The sequence below is a fragment of the Erpetoichthys calabaricus genome, chromosome 2 (genome assembly GCF_900747795.2).
Source record: "Erpetoichthys calabaricus chromosome 2, fErpCal1.3, whole genome shotgun sequence".
In the NCBI taxonomy this organism is placed as follows: domain Eukaryota; kingdom Metazoa; phylum Chordata; class Cladistia; order Polypteriformes; family Polypteridae; genus Erpetoichthys; species Erpetoichthys calabaricus.
Genome location: NC_041395.2, coordinates 159,797,719 through 159,825,590, shown reverse-complemented (window position 1 = coordinate 159,825,590; position 27,872 = coordinate 159,797,719). Strand labels below are relative to the sequence as shown.

General features: G+C 36.8%; 1 protein-coding gene across 2 annotated transcripts in view; it reads left to right on the top strand.

Moving 5' to 3' along the window:
* hltf (helicase-like transcription factor) overlaps window positions 1–27,872 on the top strand; it is a 74,133-nt gene that overhangs the window by 30,986 nt on the left and 15,275 nt on the right. For both annotated transcript variants that reach the window (XM_028794695.2, XM_028794696.2), the window contains 8 exons: window positions 159–219; window positions 2,577–2,644; window positions 2,727–2,774; window positions 13,136–13,231; window positions 19,190–19,293; window positions 20,336–20,479; window positions 24,052–24,190; window positions 27,167–27,302. In XM_028794695.2, coding sequence (XP_028650528.2) covers window positions 159–219; window positions 2,577–2,644; window positions 2,727–2,774; window positions 13,136–13,231; window positions 19,190–19,293; window positions 20,336–20,479; window positions 24,052–24,190; window positions 27,167–27,302 — 796 coding nt within the window. The remainder of the gene's footprint in view (window positions 1–158; window positions 220–2,576; window positions 2,645–2,726; window positions 2,775–13,135; window positions 13,232–19,189; window positions 19,294–20,335; window positions 20,480–24,051; window positions 24,191–27,166; window positions 27,303–27,872) is intronic.

The window sequence follows — 27,872 nt, the reverse complement described above, 5'->3', positions numbered from 1 at the left end:
GTTTGTGGATAATTGTTTGACATTAGAGGGATAAAAATCAAGGATTAGACTAAAACAAAAAAAACAACTTTGTGCTAAAGTAAGAATAATAACAGGTTTTTGTGTAATAAATGTTTTATTTGTACTTTTATATTTATCTTTTTTTTTTTTTTTGACAGTGAGAAGTGAAGGTGATAAAATTAAATTAAAGGCTGCCAAAGCTGGCTCACACTCTAAGAGGTAACACTAATTCTGAAACTTCAGTTATTTTGCAAGAATTGGACAGAGTATTTTTGGGTCAGTACTATTTATTAATGTTTAGTGTAACCAAATACAGTGGAACCTCACCTAATACCAGGGTGATGTTCCTTCTAGGTACTGCATAATGAAATGTCCCAAGATAACCTGTAAATTTGACCTTAAAGTACAGGGAGCTAGGTTTTGCTTGTACCCAGTAATATGTGCAATATGTATATAAATCAATAGCTATCAATTCAAAGGTACATCAATAGCTCCAAATACAGACCAGTTTTGTATGGTAATATTTTTTGGGTGGCTCTGTGGCAGACATACGACTTTCTCTTATCCCAACACTGCCACTTTATTGTTAAGAATTAGCTTTCACAAAAGTAATTTAATCGGGCAAAATTGATCCATTAGAAGATGCATGTGTTATGGTAAACTGACAGTGTAGAAAGAACACATCTTTCTCCCTCTCACACTACAGTTTGCCATAGTGATTGAGATAGTGTGATAAGTGAGAAATTAGTTATTGCATCTTGTAATATTTTGAGTATATTTTTATTTTTGGAAAAATCAGGCAAATTTGTGTAAGTGCGGAATAGAAGGGAAGCAGATGTGTGCTGAATACAGGGAATGTGGTGGAAATGTAAAAGTGTGAGAATCCTTTGTTGGAATAGTTAGTGGAATAGTACATGTTTTTTCAGGAACGGAAGAACTGATGAAAGTTCTGTATTTGTATCTGAAATCTGTGCAGACAAAGTAGTGAATGTGAGGAGGAAGTTTGAGTGTGTTGTAGTTCTTCATATGGTTGTTGGTAAACAACTGATGAATGTAGAGTATGCTTCACAGATGGTCAGAAATGATAAAAAAAGAGTAGCTTTGGGACAGATTGGTGATAAGGGTACTTTTGTAAATATAACAGAAATTTTGTGGAAGCTTTAAAAGGGCATTTCCAGATTTGTGGCACTTACTAAAATGTATCTACCATGTGATACTCATTCTTTTGAGAAGGATATCTTTAGGGATGTGAAAATACATTTTAGTACCCAACTATTTATTAAATGTTTTGGACTGAAAGACAGAGAACAGAGCAGCTTTAGTAAATACATGAATGAATCACTGTGGTTAGTGCTGCTTGGAGGATATTCATGGCATCCAGCTCATGTACAGCTGATTGATGCAGAGTTTTGTTTCAAATAAAAGATGTTTCCCTGCTAAGATTTTCCAGGAGTAGAAGATACCCACATTTGGCACCAGACAGGGAATGGATACTCCAGATCTCATTTGGAGCATTAGAATCAAATGCACACTGGCACATGTAAAATTTCTATGTGCATCCTGCTGTAAACCCTTTCAAAACAGAAAACTAACAATAATCCTATAGGAACACCATAGTGACTAATAAATGGAAAGTCCAGCAACACTACTAGAGGGAGACAATTTAATTTAGGAATCAGTGGTTTCCTTTTTATAGTGGAATACCTGTAACCCCACAGACATCTAGATTGGCATAAGGTAGCAACAATAATCTTTGTGGTACATGTAGGCCCCTGCTCCAAAGAGCATAAGCTGCCATAAAGCTACCATTCAGGGCGAGACATTGTTCATGCGTGCAGTGGTATTAGGGCCTGATGGAGGTTACTTAATCCTGATGCCAGAGGTGATCATCTTGATAGCTGGGATATAAACCTGGTGTATGGTTTAAAGTCTTCCTGCTGCTCTATTGGTGAATGAAAAGTCAGTTGGGTGAAAGCTTGCTAATATGGACCCCAGTTGGTGTGGCTTTGTTTTGTTATTATTTGTTTTAATCTCAGTTCTATTTGTTCATCCCTCATTTCTATGTTATATTTAAGCTAATATACTTTTTTATACTTTTGTGTTCTTGCTGACACTTCAAAATGATGCTCAGATTTTGTTGTGAATTTCCCCTTGGGATTAATAAAGTATCTATCTATCTATCTATCTATCTATCTATCTATCTATCTATCTATCTATCTATCTATCTATCTATCTATCTATCTATCTATCTATCTATCTATCTATCTATCTATCTATCTATCTTTCTTTCTTTCTTTCTTTCTTTCTTTCTTTCTTTCTTTCTTTCTTTCTTTCTTTCTTTCTTTCTTTCTTTCTTTCTTTCTTTCTTTCTTTCTTTCTTTCTTTCTTTCTTTCTTTCTTTCTTTCTTTCTTTCTTTGTGGATCTTGCATGTTAAGGGCATTTTTTATTCTGAGGAAGGGACATTAACCATTTACAATGTTAAACACCTGAGAACTAAAATAAAATACAGTAAAGAGAGACGTTACGAGTTATTACATATTGAAAACTTGTCTTTTTTTTTTCCTTTGTCTTTAAGGGAGAAAAGCATGGTTTACATCACTGACTCTGAGGATGATGGTGACGATGAGTGCCCTACAAAGAAAAGTAAGCTTAAAACAGATTAATGGCTAATTTAATACTGCCTTGTTTATGATATTTTCAACATTGTTGATTTATTTATTTTTAGTGAAATCTAAAGTAAAGACTGGAAAATCTGAACAGTGTTCCAAAACAGGTATTCTGATTTTTCTTTCTTTATATCGTAAAAAAATTTCACCTCATGCAAAATAAGCTTTCTTATACAATCATCAAATCTAAATATATACAGTAATCCCTCCTCCATCGCGGGGGTTGCGTTCCAGAGCCACCCGCGAAATAGGAAAATCCGCGAAGTAGAAACCATATGTTTATATGGTTATTTTTAGAATGTCATGCTTGGGTCACAGATTTGCGCAGAAACACAGGAGGTTGTAGAGAGACAGGAACGTTATTCAAACACTGCAAACAAACATTTGTCTCTTTTTCAAAAGTTTAAACTGTGCTCCATGACAAGACAGAGATGACAGTTCTGTCTCACAATTAAAAGAATGCAAACATATCTTCCTTTTCAAAGGAGTGCAAAGCAAGCAGTCAAAAAAAAAATCAATAGGGCTTTTTGGCTTTTAAGTATGCGAAGCACCGCCGGTACAAAGCTGTTGAAGGCGGCAGCTCACACCCCCTCTGTCAGGAGCAGGAAGAGAGATAGAGAGAGATAGAGAGAGACAGATAAAAAAAATCAATACGTGCCCTTTGAGCTTTTAAGTATGCGAAGCTCCGTGCAGCATGTCCTTCAGGAAGCAGCTGCACACAGCCCCCCTGCTCACACCCCCCTACGTCAGCGCAAGAGAGAGAGAGAGAGAAAGTAAGCTGGATAGCTTCTCAGCCATCTGCCAATAGCGTCCCTTATATGAAATCAACTGGGCAAACCAACTGAGGAAGCATGTACCAGAAATTAAAAGACCTATTGTCCGCAGAAACCCGCGAAGCAGCGAAAAATCCGCGATATATATTTAAATATGCTTACATATAAAATCCGCGATGGAGTGAAGCCGCGAAAGGCGAAGTGCGATATAGCGAGGGATCACTGTACTCTATGCATGTATGTTTGTATTTGTGTGTGTGTGTATATACTGTATACACAAAGTCTCAAGATGTGCACAGGGCAGCTCGATCAACTGAGTTGAACACTTTGCGAAAATCAACAAAGGCTGCAAAGAAGCTTTGCCGATATTCACATTTGCGCTCGATGAGAACCGTCAATGCCTGGATGCGGTTGATGGTAGACTTTTTAGGCGTATACTTAGACTGCTTCGGTTGCTGGTAGGTGAGCAAGTGATCTAAGATCCTATTGAGGAAGACAGTAGCAAGAACCTTACCAGGCACTGAGAGCAGTGTTATTCCCGCAGTAGTTGCTGTAAAACAGGCAGTTAACTTTCCCTTTCCAGATAGGAATGACAAGTCCTATTTTTCCCATCAGTTGGGATGAGACCCATCTCCCAAATGGAATCAAAGATAGTTTGCAATGCCAAGAGGACAGTCTTACCACCAGCCCAGAGAAGTTCATTCAGGATACCACAGATCCCTCCAGCCTCCACTACCTTCATCTGGTTCACGACCTGTGCAATCTCAGTGAGATTACAAAAAAAAAAAAACAAACAAACTCAGTAATGACACAGACCTATTATAAACACTAACACAAATTGACAACTTAATTAATATAAAAGGTAAATCATTAGAGCAAAAATATTCTGTGTAGTTTTTCTTTTACAAATAAATGCATCTTAAACTTAGTGTTCTCAGTATACAATTCAGAATTTGCTGCTTAATTCAATATATTGTGAACTGCTTACATGATAAGTTGTGGCAAACTGTTTAAAATTAACCACAAACAGGTTGTACTATCACCAGCAGAGGGCAAACATGCCACTGAACAAAATGATGTAAAGTAAGGAATTTACTCATAATAGTTGTGGAATGTACATTGCTGCACAACTAACTCTAGGATTTGTCAAATTCTGCTTAAGCATAGACACTGTTCCATAAGAACCAATATGTGATGCCCATATTGGGAAAACATATAGATAGATAGATAGATAGATAGATAGATAGATAGATAGATAGATAGATAGATAGATAGATAGATAGATAGATAGATAGATAGATAGATATGTTACATTTGTTAAAATAAATGTGTATTCAGCAGGAGTAATCTTCTTATATAATACGCTACCGTGGCTGTCCGTTTGTCTGTCCAGGATTTTAAATCACTTGTAGCTCGCAAACCGTTTGACCTATTGACCTGAAATTTGGTACACATATACTATGTGAAGTCTGCTGTCCGCTTTTGGGGTGATGATTGACCTCCAAGGTTATTCCTGTTTTTATTTTTATTTTATTGTAGAATCAACTTGGCAGCAGCCAGTAGGGCGGTGCATGTGTATGAGTGCCGTTCTCATTCACTACCACCTTCGCCATCACTTCCCCTGCCTCTTCAAATCTTAAATCATTCTTGAGGCAGATTGAAGACTTAAGTGCCAGCTTAAATGAAAAATTAAAGAAAAAGTACTAAGTAATTGCAACACAAGCACTGACTTAAATCAGTTTTAACGTGAAAAGATGCCAACAAAAGAAGAGAAGAAGTGGGCTGCTAGGGTGGAGAAAAGAAGAGCTGCTCAGGAAGCAGCAAGTGCATGAACCTCTGAGCAAAAGAATGCTAAACGTACAGAGAAAGGGGATGAAAACTAGGAATGCTCATGCGCCGTTACTGGTTAATCAATATTAAGTGTCACTTTCTTGACTTTTTAAACAGAAATTTACCTAGATGATAGTTTGCTTGTTTGATGCTGCACAATATTTGGAAGTGTTTAGATGTTATACCATTGTATTTAATTTGAGTGATTAGACTATAACTAATCTTACTTAAATAGATCCTACTGCTTAATAGAAAAAATAGCTTTATATGAATGTTGGAGTTGTTACAGGCTAGACTATCCTGATATTAGGAATAATCCATCCATCCATCATCTAACCCGCTATATCCTAACTACAGGGTCACGGGGGTCTGCTGGAGCCAATCCCAGCCAACACAGCGTGCAAGGCAGGAAACAAACCCTGGGCAGGGCGCCAGCCCACCACAGGGCGTACACACACACACACATACCCACACACCAAGCACACACTAGGGACAATTTAGAATCACCAATGCACCTAACCTGCATGTCTTTGGACTGTGGGAGGAAACCGGAGCACCCGGAGGAAACCCATGCAGACACGGGGAGAACATGCAAACTCCACACAGGGAGGACCCGGGAATCGAACCTGGGTCTCCTAACTGCGAGGCCACAGCGCTAACACTGCGCCACCATGCTGCCCTATTAGGAATAATTGAAGTTAAATTTTAATTAGAATTAAATTGGTGGTTTCATATTTTCATTATCCAACTCACTTAATCTACTGCATTGTCACTGGGAACCTCTTCCCAACCTGGCAGTGTTGGTTGCAAGTCAGAAATAACCATGGATAGGGAATGTGTCACCAGTTAGGCACACTCAAATGACAAGGCCAGTTTGGGATGTGAGAGGAAAACTGGACTCCTAGGAGAAAAAAAAAACACACAGAATAAAATGAGATAGTTTAAACTTTTGATCCTGGACTCCTCCACTCCTCCGCTAGTGATACATTCTCATACGTCCAGAGACCTGGAATCTTTTCTTGTTCATGCAGGTTAGAGACAAATGTTAGACTGATTAGAGTCTATATGCAAAATAATGTTAAGTTCTAGTCAGACTGCATGACATAGTAGTTTATATACATTGTTTAGTATACAATTTCTCAGGGAAATTACTATTTAACCCACTGATTTTTGCTCTTTATTAATTATTGTTGTTATTAGTGTTCTGAATGAAGTTTCTCATTAAACAAAAAATAATTCAGAAAAAAGTTGTAAATTAATTCACATTGTATTATATAAGCTTGTTCTAATACAACTAGTTGCTTCCAACAATGAATCTCACTTATGGCAAACAACTTAGTGAGATTCTTTCGTTCATTTTATATAACTCAGTAAACAAATACCTTGTTTGAAAACTTTTGTTTTTTCTCAGGCTGTTTGAGTGTGCTCTACCTTATATGATTTATCCCTCAAATCACACAGACTTTTAAAAAATGTAATTAAACCGAGTGTGTGTTATAAGACTTGCATCTTGACCGCCTAAAACATTTTGCTATGCCAACTTCATGTTGACCTTTTATTTATTATTGAGGTTTTGCATTTTATCAAACACAAAAATAATACTTATTTAAAGTAAAAATGTGATATCACTTTGATTTATATTATTGTTAAGTACATGGAATAAGTATGAGTTACCTTTATTTTCTTTATTATGAAATCAAATTTAAATACCACCTTACACACAAGTTATGGCTATACATCAGTATGCTTTTTGAAGAGGAAACGGGCACATAGCCAGTTTGTTGCTAGTTGTAATGGCTTTAGTGACTTAGCCTACTGACTGTGGAATATTTCATAATGAAAGTGCAGAACCACCATATTATACATATTCAGCATTGTATAGTATCTGTACATGGATTAATTAATTTGGGCAACTTTAACAAGTTTTAAACCCAAAAATCATTCAAGGTACATTTTACAAAAATTGAATTTCTGAATTGATTGTTACAGAGTCATTGTAGTCCTCTTCCATCAGAATTACACACTGGGCAAGATAAAAAGTAGATAGGAACATGAAAGCAATGGCTTTATGGAAACTATATTGTTACTGCATTGTTTCATTTTAATTGCTTAGGGTAGTGTATATTGTGTCAAAAATTACTGATAAGATTATTGTCAGTTTTGGTAAACTATGGCCCTAACTAATAAACAACTTCTCAAACAATCAACAAATAATGTTTTCAATTTCTGATCATTTAAAAAATTGTAATCTAATAATAATAATAATTCTTTGCATTTATATAGCGCTTTTCTCACTACTCAAAGCGCTTAGCAATTGCAGGTTAAGGGCCTTGCTGAAGGGCCCAACAGAGCAGAGTCCCTACTGGCAACCTTCCGATTGCCAGTGCAGATCCCTAGCCTCAGAGCCACCACTCATCCAATCTAGTGTTATATTTTCCAGATTTGGTGCATAGCTAGTGAATAAATACTCCTGAACTTGTGAAAAATTGACAAAATTTGTGGTGGAGGCTTGGTCAGAATGGCTGTCGATCTTAACCATTATCTCTTGTAAAAGAATGTGAATTGTTAAGATTCTTTGACTTTTAGAAGATGGGCCTTAGGTCATGAACATGGGAGATAAATGCCATGTGTTTAAGAGTTACTGAAACATGTCTATCAAGTACACAGTCATTTCATAAGGCACTAAATCTTTAGTGCACAAAATAAACAACACAACACATAATGCACAATATTAAAATATTACAAATAATATATTATTTCTACCAAGTTTTATCATAATGCCTTTGAACCCTAAATGTCAATTTAACTTTTAACATGTAATGTAATTTATTGCATTTGTGCAGTCTTTTTGAGGATGCCATGATGGTGCAGGAGTTTGCACTATACACTAATAGCATCAATTAGTTAGATTTAGGTGCTTGCTTTATCGCTATATGTGTATTTGCTGTCTATCATGATAAAGGGAGTTTTTGGAGTTCCCACTTGTAATGTCTCACTTTCCCACTTTGTTGTATTCACATGAATTTCTGGCCAGATTTTTAGGAGACAGGCAAATGAGTATTAAAAATGTGTTGTCTTGTTTCAATTACCATTCACCCACAACAATGCCATTTGTAGCCAAACAGGTTATTTTTTTAATTTTAATATGACTGACATGAAAGACAAGCCTTTCATCACAACTCTGAGAATTTGTGTTACATATTTTCTATGAATTGTCTGACTGTGAACTCCCAGTTATTAAGTACCGAGAACCTCGTATTTCCTGACTGTTCGATAGCACAACAACGCTTCTGCGTCAAACAAGAGTCTCTGGTACAACATGAATAAGGGCAAGAATCTTCTCCAAGGTGAAGTTTTCATGTGTTCAGATGCAATTCCATGTGAAACTAGAAATTTCCTGGCCTTTGGTTCTAATCTTCTTTACTAGTTTCCTTCCAGATATAGCATTTTATATATTAGAAACTAAAATATTATTTTATAGGTGTATGAATGGAAAACAAATGTATAGGTAAAATAAACCCCAAAAAAACACATGCATATATGCTGCATAGGTATAGCAATTCAAAGTGTTACACTATAGCAGGGGTCCTCAATCACAGTCCTGGAGGGCCGCAGTGGCTGCAGGTTTTTGTTCCCGGATACTTAATTTGAAAGCAATTCTTGCCAATAATTTAATTTCATGGTTTGTCACTGTTTTAACTCTGCTGTGTCAGGTCATTCTCATATCTTAGATTTCCTTCCCCTTTCTAAGGATATCATCCAAATGATTTGAAGGCTAAAATGGAGGAGTAATTCTCAGTCTCTTCACTTTCCTTCCAAGTATTTAATTAAACCAAATAGTGCATGATAAATACACACAGGTGTAAATGGTAACAAGCTAAATGGAGAAATGCTGGTCTCTTTTGTCATTTGCATGTTATAGCTAATTAGGAGCAATTAAAAACCAAGAATATGACTGTTTAAGACTAAAATAAGCAATAAAGGGTCAAAATCTTAACGAGCGAGACAACTAAAGTGAAGCAGAAATCTTACTGGAGCAATAAGTGCTTCTTATTAAGCAACTGGGTTGGAGCAAAAACCTGCAGCCACTGTGGCTCTCCAGGACCGTGATTGAGGACCCCTGCACTATAGTGTGTAGTAAATATATTATGTGGAGTGAGCTAGAACATTTTATCTCGCTACTATTTTTGAAGGGAAGTGGATATGAAATTCTTACGTAGTAACATATCAAAAAAGATTACATTTGTAGAAATGTTATGTACCTCTGTTTTTTTTAATGAGTAAACCTTAAACAGAACAATACAAATAACATGTATACCGAAAAAGAATAATTTCGAAGAGAGTCACAGTGTATTTCATTCCTTACTACACATGTTCAGTCATGCCTTTTTTTTCTGCCGTTGACTGGATGAAGCTATTGTAATTTTTTTTTTTTTTTTATGAAAGGCTCAGTGGATATGTGGAAGGTGTGGTTATCACTTATTATGTGAAATTAGCTTTGTTGGAAAACTTGTGAATTAGGCCTCCCATTTTAGGCAAAAGATCCAAAACACTATCCACACTTTTGTATAGCTAATTGACATTTAGCAACAAACATTAAACCTAATATTTTAATACGTAAATCAATTTATTGTTGCCAGGCTTTTTAAAAATATTTAATTATTGATGCATTGCATTGTTTATTTAGTTGACAAGCATGCATGGAAAGCTGAATTTAAAGTAATTCCTAACACTTAAAGAAGAATTGTTATTTTAATTCATTGAATAATTTATTTTTTTCCCCAAAGGGTAGTATAGTGATTAGCGACTGTCCTGTGTTCAAGTCATGTACTTAGGTGTTGTCTGTGTGGTGTTTACATATGCCATATTAAATGACAAAGGTGTCCTTAGGCTAACAATTAAGTAATCTTCTGAAACACATAAGTAGTTTACTTTTACTTTACTTACAGACTAACAGAAACACAGATTACAACTTTGTCGATTCTTGTTTTTTATTTTGTGAAAAAAGAAAACATAGTGATGGTCTGTAGTGATGACTACTAAAAGAATCCTTTATTTGTATTAATATTTCCTGAATGTTTTGCCTGCTTAGCACCAGTTTTGTCTTACTGTGGCTCCATGGAATATCTGTGATGGAAAATACTGCTTCTTTAAATCTGACTATGCAAACGCATCTTTCCAGCTTAAAATTTGAACTAGTCATTATAAAATAAAAACTGTCTCAGCATAACTGTGTGTTTGGTCTCAAACTCCGAGTTAAGACCAAAAGCACTGGACTCTTTTAAGAATAGTTGGTCTCAGAAGAGTGTGCAAAGGGCAATGATCTCATTTCCTTCCTTGCCAGTATGTTGTTCAAATGTTTCACAGACCTCTCAGATTTCATCCAGGAGACTATAAGTTGGCTGTGAAAACTCACCAGGGCCGGATCGCTTCATTATTACATTGGACTGCCAGCTGATCCTAAATAAAGCTCACTTCCCAGGAAATCTTCGAAGGTAGTGCTGTGTGTGTTTTTGTTAAGTGGATATCAGCCATTTTTTGGCACCATTCAAACAGGCAGTGGTTTCAGCAATAAAGAAAGCAAGACTTTGTCTACCCATTCCTAAAGCTAACCTTTGTATTAGTGCACTATGCACATGAGTCTTTGGATGTAGCTTTTACAATGACCGAAAGCTTCAAAATTTATTGATACATGTAACTCCTTGTAAATATTGCCATTGTCTTCTCTCTGTGATATTCAACGATATTGTCTAGCCTGTTAATTTGTTCTTTTTTGACAATAGTTTTGCATAGTTCATTTTGATATTTTTCTTGTTTTGCATAATTTGTTTGTACATGCTGGCTCTAGGCTTGACTGTTGTACCTGCCTGGTATATTCTGAACCCCCTGGAAACCTCTTCATTTACCATCATTATTAGAGGACCCCAGTCCTCTACACACTATCTAAATTATGTTTGTGAGAAGGGTCATTTATAAGGAGTAATTACTCAAATAGTGTAGCCAGTTAGGCATAAAATGTTTCCCATTAGTGGAACACCAACGTATTTCAAAGTTGCTTATGTACATTCAATAACCCCACAAGTCAATCAAAAGCAGTAATGGTATTTTTATATGCCCATGGATGTCTTCTTTCAAATTAATCATAATCTTCCATGTTTTTTGCTCTATTTCATTAGTAAATATGCAATTTGCACATATTTATATACTGAGGCAAGCAACACGTCACAACTGAATGAATCTGCTTTTATCAAAGATCCCACTTGCGTTGAACTAGATGCAGTATTCAGTAATGAGTGAAAGGCTTTCTATCATTGGATAGCTGAGGTCCAGAATAATGATATATAGTTGTCTATGTCTATGTGTGCAAGTGCTTATCTTTACACACCATTACATAATTTCTTCTGTGAGAGTGCAATTGTACTTAGTTTGTACTAGGGAGATTTCTTCTTCAAAAAATAAAACATATGGTTGTGGAAGTCCCAGAAAAGTTACAGAATGCTAGTGATACAGATTATAAGGCCTTGAGTCAGATTCTAATAACAGTTTTGACTCTATTGAAAATGAAGGACTCGATGCTATGCTATATTTACAAGTACTGCTTATAGCATAACTTTGAAGCGTCACGGTGTGCAGTTTTATAGTTCAGGTATCTTGGGTTCAATTAACATACCCGGATGCTGTTGACTTCACGCTCTCCCTATGTAAGTTTTCTGAGCAGTGCGTTCAAGTGTATGGTCTCTGTGTTTATTGTATTAGCCGTAGACCAACAAATAATATTTGGTGCTAAATAGTATTTCATGGCCAAGGTATAAAGGATCTTGATTATTTTGTCAGATTAATCTCCTTTATGTGATCACAATAATTGCTTTTTACTTCATCAGTAGATGTAAAAATCTCATCTCTCTTTTCCTTTATTGATTTTTTAGGAATATGTTGTGTGGACAGTTTAAAAAAAAATAAAAATAAAAACCCTGCAGAGGGTGCTCCTGCCGCCGAAACCTGACACAGACAGATGCAGGACACAAGTTCAGTTCACACTTTCTATTTTTATTTTTTTTCCTCATATGGAACTCCTTCCCCTTTTTCCCAACTGTGTAGCACAGTTCACAGCACAACCTACCTTTTTCTTCTTTTCCTTTCTCTTTCTCTTACTCTCTGTTCACCTCCGCTCTTTCTGGCAAGCTTCCTCTCCATTTCTCCCGACTCTGACTTCTGATGTAGTGGTGGCTGGCTCCTTTTATCGGGTACCCGGAAGTGCTCCAGGTGCTCAATGACCTTCTTCTGGTAGCACTTCCAGGTGTGGTGGAAGTGCTGCCATACAGGGCTCAACAGTACCTGTAGCACCCCCGATAGTGTCCACAAAACCCAACAGGTCTGCTGCCATGGAGCCCTGTGGTAGTCCGAGGCACTGCTACAACCCAGGGGGACTGCCATCTATTGTTTTTGGGGTTTGGTAATGCTCTGAATATATTCTCTCCCTTGGTCCTTCTGGAGGTGTCCCGGCCAGGTAAGGGCCCCAGCTGTCTGCCACAGTGCTTAGTTGTAAGATATTTTTTTAAATTGGTATTTTCTATTGAGCACCACAGATAGGCAAATTGATCCTTCTGCATGCCTTTTAAAGTTTCAGAAGAGCATACATAATGAAAATATAATTAGTTACAGAATGGAAATGTTTATTATCTAACAAATATGGGATTTTCATCCGTTTTATTGTGGGAACACCACTTGTGCCTCTTCCAGAATTCACAAAGGTTTGTTGCGGAACATCAGAATAATACAGTAGCATATTTCTAGAATGGAATGTTATTTGTAAGAAGAATGTCGATCCAATTATGATGTGTAACATTAACTAATTATACTTTTAGGAAGTTTCTCTCAGCTTATGGATGACAGTGAATTTGCCACTGCGCTTCAAGGAACCTCATCTGCACTCACAGCAAAAAGAATAAGCAAGACAAAAGGTCTTTATTTTTTTTTCTCTAAATAAAATGTTAACTTGAGTATATATTAAAAATAATTATTAGCTGCTAGGGTTTCTTTTCATGGCAGGACATATTTATTCTAGTCTGATTTTGTCTTTTTCCTGGTTAATTACATTACAACTGTGGCATGTTTTTTATTGTGCAGTATCCATTTGGTCACAAGTAAAAGGATAATATAACAGTATTCTTCCATCAGGCTTAAAGAGACACTCCGCAATAACTATTCAAAGATGTAGAGTCTAGCCTGATATTTCTATTAAGGCACTGATACAAAGACATGTAAAGCTATAAAAGGACAGAAAAATCACATTTTCTTCACACCAAACATTTCATAAACATGCATGCATTAGTTTTAACATTTCACTAGAACATTGACATTTCAAGTGGTATTCATAACGCATTTTTAATCAAAATCATGCATTGACTTGTTAATTCTACTGTATGTGGTAAGTTGACAAACAATGTGGACTATGTAGGAATGGAAATCTATGCCTGATTGATCAGTATTCTATAGTTTATAAGCAGTTGTGGTTTGATGAGCAGTTCTGCTGAATTTGTAAGGAAATACTACTGCTGTGGAATATTACTTGTTTCATTTTTCACCATAACTGCCTGTAAACAATTTGCAGTTTTCACAGTCTTGTCCACTGTTCTTTCTGTCACTTATCATTTTGCTTGAAGATAAAGCTTTATGGCACTTGTGTACTTGCTCTGCGGCGTATTTTACAACGGATAGAACTATAGTGCTTACCTTTTTGGTATTTGTTTTCTTAATTCCAATACAACAGAAACATGGTTCTGTGCTGGTATTTCCTAAAATTTGAGAATGGCAAGATTTCTCTTCCTTTTATGTTTTATTTTGTTTCAAATCTATGGATCCTGGTTTAAAAATGGTGTTTTTCCTCCTCAGTAAAGGTGTTGAATGCAAGCACTTAAAAAAAAAAAAATCACATCAATGCACCCGGGCCTGGGCATATTTTGAATTGCCTATATACTGCTGAAGTGCTACTCAGCAATCAATTAACCGTAAAATTAAATTTAGCAGGGTTGCACTGTTGCTTCATGGTGCTCTACTGCCTTATAGCTCCTCTTATCAGAGTGGAGTTTATCTGCATCTTCTTTTTGATGCTTTGGTTTCATCCTAAGGAACTGTAGAATAACTGGTGTCTAAGTTGTGTGTGCGGTGTTTATCTTGTGATAGCATGACTTCTTATTAGGGTTGAACTATCTCATGTACCCACATTTCTAAGAAAGTGGATGAATTTATACTAGAAAAGACTCTGCCCCATCTCTGAGATATTTGCATCCCTTTGCTTGTGATACACCAGTGTCTTTATCCCTATGGGTGAGTTTTATTAACCTAATTATGTGTAAAACAATATTTACCTTGTTATTGATACAGGTATGTCAAAAGTACATATACAGTGCATCCGGAAAGTATTCACAGCGCATCACTTTTTCCACATTTTGTTATGTTACAGCCTTATTCCAAAATGGATTAAATTCATTTTTTTCCTCAGAATTCTACACACAACACCCCATAATGACAATGTGAAAAAAGTTTACTTGAGATTTTTACAAATTTATTAAAAATAAAAAGATTGAGAAAGCACATGTACATAAGTATTCACAGCCTTTGCCATGAAGCTCAAAATTGAGCTCAGGTGCATCCCGTTTCCCCTGATCATCCTTGAGATGTTACTGCAGCTTAATTGGAGTCCACCTGTGGTAAATTCAGTTGATTGGACATGATTCGGAAAGGCACACACCTGTCTATATAAAGTCCCACAGTTGACAGTTCATGTCAGAGCACAAACCAAGCATGAAGTCAAAGGAATTGTCTGTAGACATCAGAGACAGGATTGTCTGAAGGCACAAATCTGGGGAAGGTTACAGAAAAATTTCTGCTGCTTTGAAGGTCCCAATGAGCACAGTGGCCTCCATCATCCATAAGTGGAAGAAGTTTGAAACCACCAGGACTCTTCCTAGAGCTGGCCGGCCATCTAAACTGAGCGATCAGGGGAGATGGGCCTTAGTCAAGGAGGTGACCAAAAACCCGATGGTCACTCTGTCAGAGCTCCAGAGGTCCTCTGTGGAGAGAGGAGAACCTTCCAGAAGGACAACCATCTCTGCAGCAATCCACCAATCAGGCCTGTATGGTAGAGTGGCCAGATGGAAGCCACTCCTTAGTAAAAGGCACATGGCAGTCCGCCTGGAGTTTGCCAAAAGGCACCTGAAGGACTCTCAGACCATGAGAAAGAAAATTCTCTGTTCTGATGAGACAAAGATTGAACTCTTTGTTGTGAATGCCAGGTGTCACGTTTGGAGGAAACCAGGCACCGCTCATCACCAGGCCAATACCATCCCTACAGTGAAGCATGGTGGTGGCAGCATCATGCTGTGGGGATGTTTATCAGTTGCAGGGACTGGGAGACTAGTCAGGATAAAGGGAAAGATGACCAGCAATGTACAGAGACATTCTGGATGAAAACCTGCTCCAGAGCGCTCTTGACCTCAGACTGGGGCGATGGTTCATCTTTCAGCAGGACAACAACCCTAAGCACACAGCCAAGATATCAAAGGAGTGGCTTCAGGACAATGTCCTTGAGTGGCCCAGCCAAAGCCCAGACTTGAATCCGATTGAACATCTCTGGAGAGATCTTAAAATGGCTGTGCACCGACGCTTCCCATCCAACCTGATGGAGCTTGAGAGGTGCTGCAAAAAGCAATGGGCGAAACTGGCCAAGGATAGGTGTGCCAAGCTTGTGGCATCATATTCAAAAAGACTTGAGACTGTAATTGCTGCCAAAGGTGCATCGATAAAGTATTGAGCGAAGGCTGTGAATACCTATGTACATGTGATTTCTCAGTTTTTTTATTTTTAATAAATTTGCAAAAACCTCAAGTAAACTTTTTTCATGTTGTCATTATGGGGTGTTGTGTGTAGAATTCTGAGGAAAAAAATGAATTTAATCCATTTTGGAGTAAGGCTGTAACATAACTAAATGTGGAAAAAGTGATGTGCTGTGAATACTTTCCGGATGCACTGTATTTCTAAATGTTCTTCTAAATGTAAGTCTCACTCTGCTGCACTACTGCAAAATAAAAAGGTAGTGCTAATTAAACTATGAAATAAAGGCAAAATGACTCAGTGATTGTGAAACTAGTTAGAATAAAAACCTACGGTCACTGTAGATAATTATCATTTTGCAAAACCTCAAGTGACTAACAACATCCTGAACATAGATGCCACTGAGTCAGTACTGTCCCTTTACTCCCATCTACTGGCAGGAAGCCCTCTTGTAATTAGTAGGCCAAGTGTTGAGTAAACATCTTATCAAGTTGCAGTAATGAGTAACAAGTGTCTCTGTGAACTTAATTGTACATTCTATTTTCTATTTGAGTTTTTATTAACATCCAATGAAAACTACCCCTTTCTTGGAAGAGATGCTGCATTTTGCTCCAACCAATGTTGATAGGTTGGCAGAGCTAAGGGTATTACAGGTATATTGAAAATGGGAAGAAAGATTAGTTTTGATTACAGATTTGCTGCAAATGTTGTTAATTTAAACATAGTTTTAAACTATATTGCTGCAATTGTATTCATTTACCAATTGGTGTTATTTCCAATTGAAAGGACAACACATTCATTTTCTTCATTTCTTGGTCTGTTCATGACTCTTCTCTTGATGCTCATTTTTTTCTACTTGGACAGTTTGGTATCTTTTCAAATAATCTACCTTTATGTATTTTTCTGCCCAGACACCCTTTTCTTAGTATGTGTTTGTGTCTTTTCCCCTCCTTGTATCCCAGTTCCATATTTGATACCTTCCAAATCATTTCCTTTCTTGTATGTTTAATGACTTGCTACTATAGTGTGAAATATAGTTTTATATGTCATGTAATTTAGTTGTTAGTTGTCATTTCTTGTTGAATGCATCCTTGGCCAGACATAAATATAATTTTTAGTGCTGTGTCTCCATGGGGAGAAGGTACAAAATGGGGTCATATACAGAGAAAGAAGTTCATGTTGGTGAATGAAAATACACTTTTAAAATGTGTGTGGACATTGAAAGATCATTTTATTTCAGTATATGTTTTTAAGTATTCATATTCATTCCATCGAACATTATAGGCATTAGCCATATACATAATGACTAGGCAACATGTCATAACTCACTTCTCTGGACTATTTCAATGTTAATGAAGTTCTTGTCCTTCATATGCAATCTAAAGAATCTGAAGTAGGAAATTTGTTCCTTGTTTATATTTATTTTTACTGTATGATTTACTGACTTTTACGTCTAATACAAATGACCATTATTATGACATTGATGAAACATGCTATTTTAATAGTTATAGTTTCTCAAAATATTCTTGACAAGTTGATTTTTTTTTGTCATTTACCAAGATAATGTTTATCAAATGCTGCTGCCTCTCAATAAGGAGACCAGTGCTCCCTTCCCAGGCCCTCCCTGTGTGGAGTTTGCATGTTCTCCCTGTGTATTGGGGGTTTCCTCTGGGTGCTCTGGTTTCATCCCACAGTCAAAAAACATGCAGGTTAGGTGAACTGACTAAACTAAATTGGCCCTGGTGTGTGTGTTTGTGTGTTCACACTGCGATGGACTTGGCACCCTGTCCAGGGCTTGTTCTTACCTTGTGCCCTATGCCAGCTGGGTTAGATTCCATTCCCCCTCGTGATTCTGGTCTGGATTAAGCGGGTTAGAAAATGACATGCCTATCAAAGTTGTTTTAAGTTAAGGACTGTTTGTCTTCTACATGTTGGTAACTGGTAAATTATGCTAAATATTTCAGTGTTTTCTAAATTGTATATACAGTACATGTTGTGTACATATGCATAGGGATTTATAATTGTATATGGACTTAATGAAAAAGAATACAAATTATTGTTTGTGCGATAATCCATACTGGTTAAATTAATTTCAGCATAGACAAAAATTGTGCCAAATCCAGTGCTTTCTTTACAAATTTGTAGTATATCTTTCTATTAACCTGGGGTCTTGTTTGATTTACCCTTTATTAGTTTAATGGGTTAATTTAAGGAACACAGAGACACACATGCAATCTCCAAGTACAAGGCACAGCAGCCTGGACTTGAATAAAGTACTCATCTGACTACTTCTCAATTTTTATGAAATTATATACTTTAGATTCCAACAATGGTTAGTCACTTAGCCACTCATGTTACACCTACGTTTTTCATAAAAATTACAACATCATTTAATCAGTTGTGACATTCATTTCCACAAGATATGTTCCAGTTTGTTAACTTTGTATGACACTGAAGAGGTACAATTGTTAAACATTTTCCAAATGACAATGTGTTGCAGGTACATTTTGACATCCTCCTCTCTTTAGTTAGTTCTGAAGATGACCAAGGGTGGCATGCTGGTAGTCCTTACCACAGATCTTTGTAGCATCAAGTATCTGGGTTTATAATCCAGCCTGGTCATTTTCTATACATTGGATCATTTACTCAATCTCAGTCATAGTTATCAAGAACTGCATAGTAGTATTCATTAATGGTCTCATCTTTGTGTGATTGCTGGATGCAAGGTTGGTTTTAGGATGGGTGTGGACAGCACAAATCACCATTTGCTTCATCTTGATCAACTTTATCTTGCACAACAGGATGTTCAGTAACTATTTAAAATAACTGAATTGTCTTCTTAAAATACACTGCCAGACTGTTACACCTCTCAGAGACAGGAATCTGGTTTTTCTGATTTAGGAGAATACGTGCTGTTAAGAGCAAGCATATGCTATTCTATTATCTGTGTGTGATTTTTTTTTTAGGCAATTTTGTACTCTTGATAATTTAATTCTGTCAGCAAATGGCTTGTAGAGTTAAATAACTCTTATCATAATTTGTTTCTTCAGTGTGATTTATACTAGTGCTGTTTCTTTTCCCTCCAGGAGGTGGAAATTCTATAAAACCATCTTTAAAACACAATGACATAGACATAAATACAAGAGCAACTCTAATTATTTGTCCTTTATCTGTGATTTCTAACTGGCTTGTAAGTATCCCATCTTTACCCTTTCTTCAGTTTATTTCTGTCATTTGGATGTATTGCAAAAAAATGTTTACTGGAATAATCATATTACTTCCAGCCTCTTTATTTGCAGTAACCTACTTTTACTTCATTGAAATCGCGTGCGGCCAAAATCACACAGATGACTGTACATAGAAATCAGTTTCCTGTGTTATCTTGGAGTTGTGTTTTAAAATTAAACAGTTGCCTTTTCTGCTTTTTGTTATCTTTTCCCTTGAATGGGGGGGGTGGGGGTGGGGATTCTGTCTTTTAGTTCAAAGTAAAATCTTGACTGCCCAGATCTTCAATATAGTTAATGATGATGTGGTGCGAAGTTGCAAGGCTTTTTAGGGGCTTACATCTACTATATTCCTTTCTAAATATATAAAGACTCAGTATCCACAATGAAAGAAGATACTAGGAGGCCGATACGTTAATAATCACTAGCCTTATGGTTTGTCTCAAATACATCCGGAGAGAACTAATTTTGGAAAATATTCCAAATTGGTAATATATTCTCTACAGATTTTAGTGCATCTGTCTAAATGGAGAGGTTTGTGGGGAGATTACATTTAGTTGTATATTATAAAGGATTATTAAGCTGGTTTGTCATGTGGTGGGTGCAGCAACTCGCTGTTTCAGTGCATGCTCCCAACATATTGGCAGTATTTGGCACTGGTTCAACCTATTTTTATCAATAATAATTTGATTAATATTTTTACAGTGTAACACTCTGTTATGCTGCACATTCCATCTCAGTTGCCTGAGACCATATTAATTTAAGATCAATTAAGTTTACATACTTATTTTATAACACTTTTCTCTGAAGTAAGGCTCTTGAGTTCTTACACAGTTTTACATGTACCAGAAAAGTAAATAAACCTGCAGCCCTTGTATACACAAACTCACAAACCTGTTTATTCACCAATAATATCTCTGTCCTTTGTAACATTCTGACCCCTTGTATAATATTATAAAAGGTAGCCTGTTTGAGCACTAAAATGATATATTTATATTGTTTTCTCAGGACCAGTTTGAGCAGCATATACGTCCAGAGGTAAACCTGAATGTGTATGTTTACCATGGTAGTGAAAGAAAAAGAGACCCAGCATTCCTGTCTAAACAAGACGTGGTGTTGACAACGTATAATGTTATTACAGTTGATTTTACTGTAAGTCTGTTTCTTTCTCTTTTTTTTGTGTTTTCATATTATCCACTGCATATATAATTTCTCTGTAACACATTGTAAACATATTTAAAAAAAATACATCGGTCATCATATAAACCCTAAATATTTGTTTTAAAATTGTCTTAAATAACTTTTATTGTTTTTTTTTTATTGTCATATATTGCTAATTTTACATAAGCACAATTATACAATACATTCTTCCATTATTGATTTACTTATTGCAGGGGTTTGGAGGATTCTTGCTAACACCAGTTGCAAGTCAAGCACCAATCATTGATGCTGTGCTAGCTAGCATATCAAAAGACATACATACTCATCCACAACCAGTCAGCTAGTGTAGAGCTACCAATTAAAATCCAGCAAAACTACCTATTGTGGAAAGAAACTTGAGTGCAGTTGATGAATGTATAAATTTGACTGTATTGAAATAAAAATGAGGTCCCTAAAACTCTGACAGTATTAAGCACTATTCCACTCTACTGCTGTTAAATACAACATATGTACCTTAAAATATATATTATTCTCACTAAATTCAGTATTATATCATGCTTATTGTCTTGAACAAAAACCTGACAAGTGTAACTGAATATCATACCTATCGGTACATATTCTGCTTTTGCAGCTGCTATTATAAGTTTCTGCATCAGATGAAAAAAATCTCACAGTGGCTGACAGCTGTTTTATTTTTTGCAGCAACTGACAAATGCTTACGATATTTAAAGTCACTGATGTAAGTCATACTAATATCCAACAGTACAGTATGTTCATTGCTTCTACTAAAGGGCCTTTTAGCATTCATCTTGAGGTGTGAATCAGAAACTTTATTAAAACAAATATGACTCGGTAGTTGTTATCTCCATTGGCAGTGGTAATGTGAGCCAACAGGACTGCTTTTAATTTTGCTTTAAATTAAAATTGTAGAACACTTACACATTTCTCACTAAAACAAACATTGCTTTTTGAAATTTAAGGTTATTACTGAAACATGCTTAATCATATTCACTCATTAATTTTGTCTGGACACTTGCTTATCTATTTCAAGTCTACAGAAAACTTTAGCCCAGCCCTCAGTACAGCAACAGTAGACAAAGCCTTTTCAAGAGAGACATCATTACATCAGACAATACACGAATATACAGTCCACAATATTGAGTAGCTTAACAACATGAAAGCATCTTTTGTAGATTGACTTTATGGAAGAAACTTTGAGTAAAATGAGAAGAACGTGTAAATTCCCCATTATTTGTTACTATTAATATGTTTCTTTTTTTTGTAATGTCTGTTTTATGATGTTTGTATATAAGAAGTTTTTTTTGATAACATTTTGTAAACAAATTATTTTAAATATCATAAATGTTGGTTGGTGCAGTGACTCAATTTGTAAAGATAGTGGTAACCAGTCTTAACATATCTGTGATGTGATTTTTATCTTCTGGGTTTTCTTGGTCTGATTTACTTCCATATCTTAAATACATGCATATGAAATTATGGCTAACTATAAGTTGACCTAATGCAAGTGGCTGTGCCCTGTAATTAACTGATATTTCATCAAGTTGACTGATGCATTTTGCCTGATACTCTCTAGTTAGGCTACTGCTGCCCATTTCCCTGTACTTAATTGGAGAAACTACCCAATACTTTTAAAGCTTGTACTAAACCTTATATGTCCTTTTAAAATTATAACTCCTGATATTATGGTTGTCAGAGAAATAACAACCAATAGATTCTGATTTACTTTTTAAAAAAATACCTCTTTTGGTAATTAATGATTTTCACTTGATAAGAGTGATACTGTTATTTTTTCACTTTGTCAGGCCTTGATTTAAACATCATACAAGAGTCTGGTCCTGTAAATCTGCAGTGGCTTCTAATTTCTTAATAAATTACAGTAACTGTTTCCCTCCCATAAAATTCTTTCTTTGATTTGTTAACAATTTTTTAAGACTTAGAGCTAGCTACAAATCAGCATTAATGTTGACACATCTTAACTATATCCCATCATAAAGATGCTTATAAAGCTTACATTACAGTGGCATACAAACAAAATAGTTGTAGTTTATGACTTTTGATCCATAAATTATCTGATTTAATTCATTTTTGTCAAAAATTGAGGGTCATCAGACCAGGCAACTCTTTTCCAACCTTCTGTTGTCCAATTTTGGTGAGCCTGTGTGAATTGTAGCCTCTGTTGCCTGTTCTTAGCTGACAGGGGTGGCATCATGTGTGGTCTCCTGTTGCTGTAGCCCATCTGCTTCAGCAGTTCAAAATGTTGTGCGTTCAGAGATGCTCTTCTGGATACTTCAGTTGTAACAAGTGCATTTTTGAGTTACAATTGCCTTTCTATCAGCTTGAACCAGTCTGGCCATTGTCCTCTGACCTCTGGCATCAACAAGATATTTGGCATTTTCGCCCAGAGAACTGCCACTCACTGGATATTTTCCCTTTTTCAGAACATTCTCTATAAACTTGAGATGATTGTGAGTAAAAATCCCAGTAGATCAGCAGTTTCTGAAATACTCAAACCAGCCTGTCTGGCACCAACAACCATGCCACATTCAAAGTCAATTAAATCGCCTTTCTTCCCCATTCTGTTGCTCAGCTTGAACTTCAACAGGTCATCTTGACAATGTCTGCTTGCTTAAATGCATTGAGTTGCTGCCATGTGATTGACTTATTAGATATTTGTGTTAACAAGCAGTTGAACAGGTGTACCTAATAAAGTGGCTGAGTGTGTATATATGTATGGGTTTTGGGTTTACAAAGCGAGCAGGGGGCTTTGCTACGCCACTGTGACAGATAGGGGGCGGTATCGCTCCCTTGAACCCTCTGATCAGTCGCCAGACACCAGATAAAAGTCCAATAACTTATTTTATTAGGACAATAATATGCACCAAGCACCATCCACTCCACAATACTCATATACAAATCAATAATCACTACGTAATCAATCCTCCACTCCCAGACGCGTTGCCACCCTTCCTCCCGACTCAGCTTGTCCGTCTGGGATTTCCCAAAGTCCTTTATAGTCCTTGACCCAGAAGTGCTTCTGAACCCTCAGTCCATGTGACTTCCTAGCACTTCCGGGTCAGATCAAAACTCTTCTTTTTCATCCCGGAAGTATGTCATTTCCTCAGTCGCTGTGACTAAGATGTACTTCCGGGTTATAGGGGAAATAGAAGTCCTTGCTCCTTCCTGCTGCGTCCCCTGGAGGCCCCCATGGTATCCAGCAGGGCTGTGATGTAAAACTCCACTGTCCATGATGCCCTGCTGGAACTCGGGGCACCTCTATGTTGCAAGAAGGGCTCCACCTGGCGGCCTGGGGGTATTGGCCAGGATGAACGGCTGGCCATATTCCACAATATGGGTGTGTGTGTGTGTGTGTGTATATATATATATATATATATATATATATAAAATCATTCTGTGGGACTAAATAGATTTTTTTTATTGCACAAATGAATTTTGAGAGAGATTTTTTTCTGTGGAAACAGTAAAAATCACAAATTTCATTATCTTTGCTTCTTTTTTTTTTTTTTTTTTTTTTTATCGAACAGAGTGGAAATGCAAGTCCGCTGCATCAAGTTAACTGGCTTAGAGTAGTACTGGATGAGGGGCATGTCATTCGAAACCCAGGTGCATTTCAGACAAAAGCTGTATTGGAGCTGAAAGCCATTAGACGATGGATTTTAACAGGTCTGGACATCAGTAATTATAAATTGTGCATTTTGCTTTGTATTGTAGAAATTAAAGCAGAGTTATTTACATGTAGGTCTAAGACTAGTGTTTTTTTTTTTTTTTTTTTTTTAGATTAACTTACATTTGCATTTTATTGCAGAATATTAACTGACATTTTAGAAATATGTTTATTTAAATGATTTTAAAGGTGTTTTATGTTAATTCTTTATTACAGCTGTATTAATAATTACACAGCTTTCCAATAAATGTGTACTGTTATCTGCTAGAGGTACTATGGTTACTAGCAGCACTTGATTTGTAATGGGTTGTGACAACTAAGTAAGTATTTATGACATGAACTAGCCATGTGCGCCAAACTACGTTGCACATGTTAAAGTTGTCTGTGAAGGGCTCACTGTTTAAATGCGGCTGCCAGTTGTGAACTGGGCCCTTCGTCGCACAGCATTATGATTTTTTATAAGGAAAACAAAATTACAAAACAAAACCCTTGGACATTGATTCGATAGGAATGGCCTACTCGGAATCACTGTCCGAATAGTAATTATGTGGTGGTGTAGGAGCATTTCTGCTTCTCTCCATTCACAGTCCGTCTCGTTTTCACGACGCTGTCGTTTCCTCTCACGATCTCCTCTCAACCTTTCTCCAGTCTCGCAGGTTGCTTTGTGGCAATCCAAAGAGTAAGGCAATATACACGGAGCAATGGTTATAAAAGGGGGACACATAGGTATCCAGGCTCTTTAAAGCATAAATAGGGATCACTTCACTGACATGTGAGCAAGCTAGGGTACAACTGTGAGACGCGCAACACTCGCCGGCTACAACGTAACAATAATAATTTCCGGAACGTGCTGTTACGTTGTCATTCATTTTACCCACTGTCTTTCTTTCATTCATATGTTACGTAGGCACGTACCTTTTATCTTCGGCAATCTCATTCTCTAACCAGGCCTCAGGAGCTAACCAGCGTAACACTGTCCACCACCCCTTTCATTATTCTGGCACATTGTTGACATCCGTGAGTAACAACAACGTACTAAACTGGAAGGTGGTCTACGCATGCGTGGAATTCGCGGACAAACAAAGATCAAGATCCAAATGAAGATTATATATAAAGATTAGTTAATTTAAAGCACAACAATTTGTTTAGTTTGAATGTCTGTGTTTTGAGGTGTGACTGGAGTACTACAGTCTTCAGTAGTATAAGCCTGGAGGAGATTCTTAATGCAATGCCTATGTTTTAGCTGTCTCTCTACTGCCATCTAGTGCTTCTTCTTCTAATTCATTCGCGGACAAAGATCAAGATCCAAATGAAGATTACAGTAATCCCTCGCTATATCGCGCTTCGCCTTTCACAGCTTCACTCCATCGCGGATTTTATATGTAAGCATATTTAAATATATATCGCGGATTTTTCGCTGCTTCGCGGGTTTCTGAGGACAATGGGTCTTTTAATTTCTGGTACATGCTTCCTCAGTTGGTTTGCCCAGTTGATTTCATACAAGGGACGCTATTGGCAGATGGCTGAGAAGCTACCCAACTTACTTTTCTTACTCTCTCTCTTGCGCTGACTATCTGTGATCCTGACGTAGGGGGTGTGAGCAGGGGGGCTGTTCGCACACCTAGACGATAGGGACACTCATCTAAAAATGCTGAAAGATTATCTTGACGTTGCTACCTTCTGTGTGCAGCTTTTAAGTATACTGCACGGTGCTTCGCATACTTAAAAGCTCAAAGGGCACGTATTGATTTTTTTATCTGTCTCTCTCTCTCTCTATCTCTCTCTCTCTCTCTGCTCCTAACGGAGGGGGTGTGAGCTGCCGCCTTCAACAGCTTTGTGCCACGGTGCTTTGCATACTTACAAGCCAAACAACCCTATTGATTTGTTTGCTCCTTTGAAGAGGAAGATATGTTTGCATTCTTTTAATTGTGAGACTGAACTGTCATCTCTGTCTTGTCATGGAGCACAGTTTAAACTTTTGAAAAAGAGACAAATGTTTGTTTGCAGTGTTTGAATAACGTTCCTGTCTCTCTACAACCTCCTGTGTTTCTGCGCAAATCTGTGACCCAAGCATGACAATATAAAAATAACCATATAAACATATGGTTTCTACTTCGCGGATTTTCTTATTTCGCGGGTGGCTCTGGAACGCAACCCCCGCGATGGAGGAGGGATTACTGTATATATAGAGATAACTGCATAACAGAGCAGCCTAGTGGCACAGTTGTTAGCTTTACTGCATTGTGGATCCAACAACCTGGCTTCAAATCCTACTATACTTAGTCATTGTCTTTGTGGGATCTACACTTTCTCCCCGTGTCTGTGTGGATTTTCTTCCCACATCCTAAATAATGTGAAAGTTAAGTTAATTGGTAATTCTAAGTTGGCCTCATAAGAGTGTGGGTGTGATTATGAGTGTGAGTGTACCCAGTGATCGACTGATGCCTTATCCAGGGCTGTTTCCTTCCTTGCACCTAATGCTGCCACATGGGCTCCAAAAGACCCTCAGTTGGATTAAATGGATATGGGGATTTTCTGTTAGGTTGAAGTTGCTACAAGCAAACTGCTCTTCTGGGATGTATAGTGACCTCCTTTTTGTTATTTTGCCTTCCTTGTGGAAGGACGATAAAGGAGTCTGTGTGCTGGTTGATTTCATGTAGACTATTTTATTAGTTTATATGTCTATACAGTCTTTTGAATACGAGTAGTGATGTCTTGTGCATGCTCATAAAATACTGTATGTAACAGGCTCACTTAAACAAGATTATGCACTGTACAGTTTTAAGCTTCTACAATGAATGTGTTTAGTCAAAAGAGATTTTATATTTTTATAAAAACTCTTGCATCTCTTCTTTCTTTCATATACTTTTATGTGAAATTTGATGAAAAGAATTGGTTTGCTAAAGACTCATAATACTCAGAATTGCGAACAGCTACTTGAAATAAACATGAATGTGGTCATGCTATGTTTTCAGGTACTCCAATTCAAAACTCTTTAAAAGATATCTGGCCTTTAGTTTGTTTTCTCAAACTGAAGCCATTCGAGGTGAAGGAGTGGTGGAACAGAACCATTCAACGTCCAGTTATGCTGGGGGATCAAGAAGGTCTCAGGTAACACCTCAGCAATATCTAATAATCAACATTTTTTAAGTATGTAGACAAAAATAAGATATAGCACTAGCCCTGCTAATGTTGTTTTTGGTAGCTGTGAATGTGTATGTCTAATGTCAAGTACACATTAGTATCATTTTTTTTAATGTTGACACATTTTATACCTTATTTAACACTAGAATTACCAGAGCCTACGAAAAAACTCGTAAATCCGTCCCACCTTAAATCGTGTCTTAAAGCCGTTTGCACATCTCCGCCAGAGTCTTTTGTCATCTAAATGTGCTGATAAACAAAAGCTAAGCAACCAGCTATTCCATCCCCCCACCGACTTAGAATGAACTCCTAGCTCATGCCTTGCCTTGATTTGATTATTTGGGATTGAAGTGGAGTTTTACAGTGGAAATAATTCGAGCGTTATTTGGAGTACACGCATTTCATGTGTGTTCCGTTTCTACAGTATAGTAGTAGTCTGTGCAAACACATTTTTAAAACAGAAACGTTTTTCATATTCTAATAGCAAATGACAAAATGTAGGCATAAACTATATAACGTATGAAGCCTGAAGTCCAT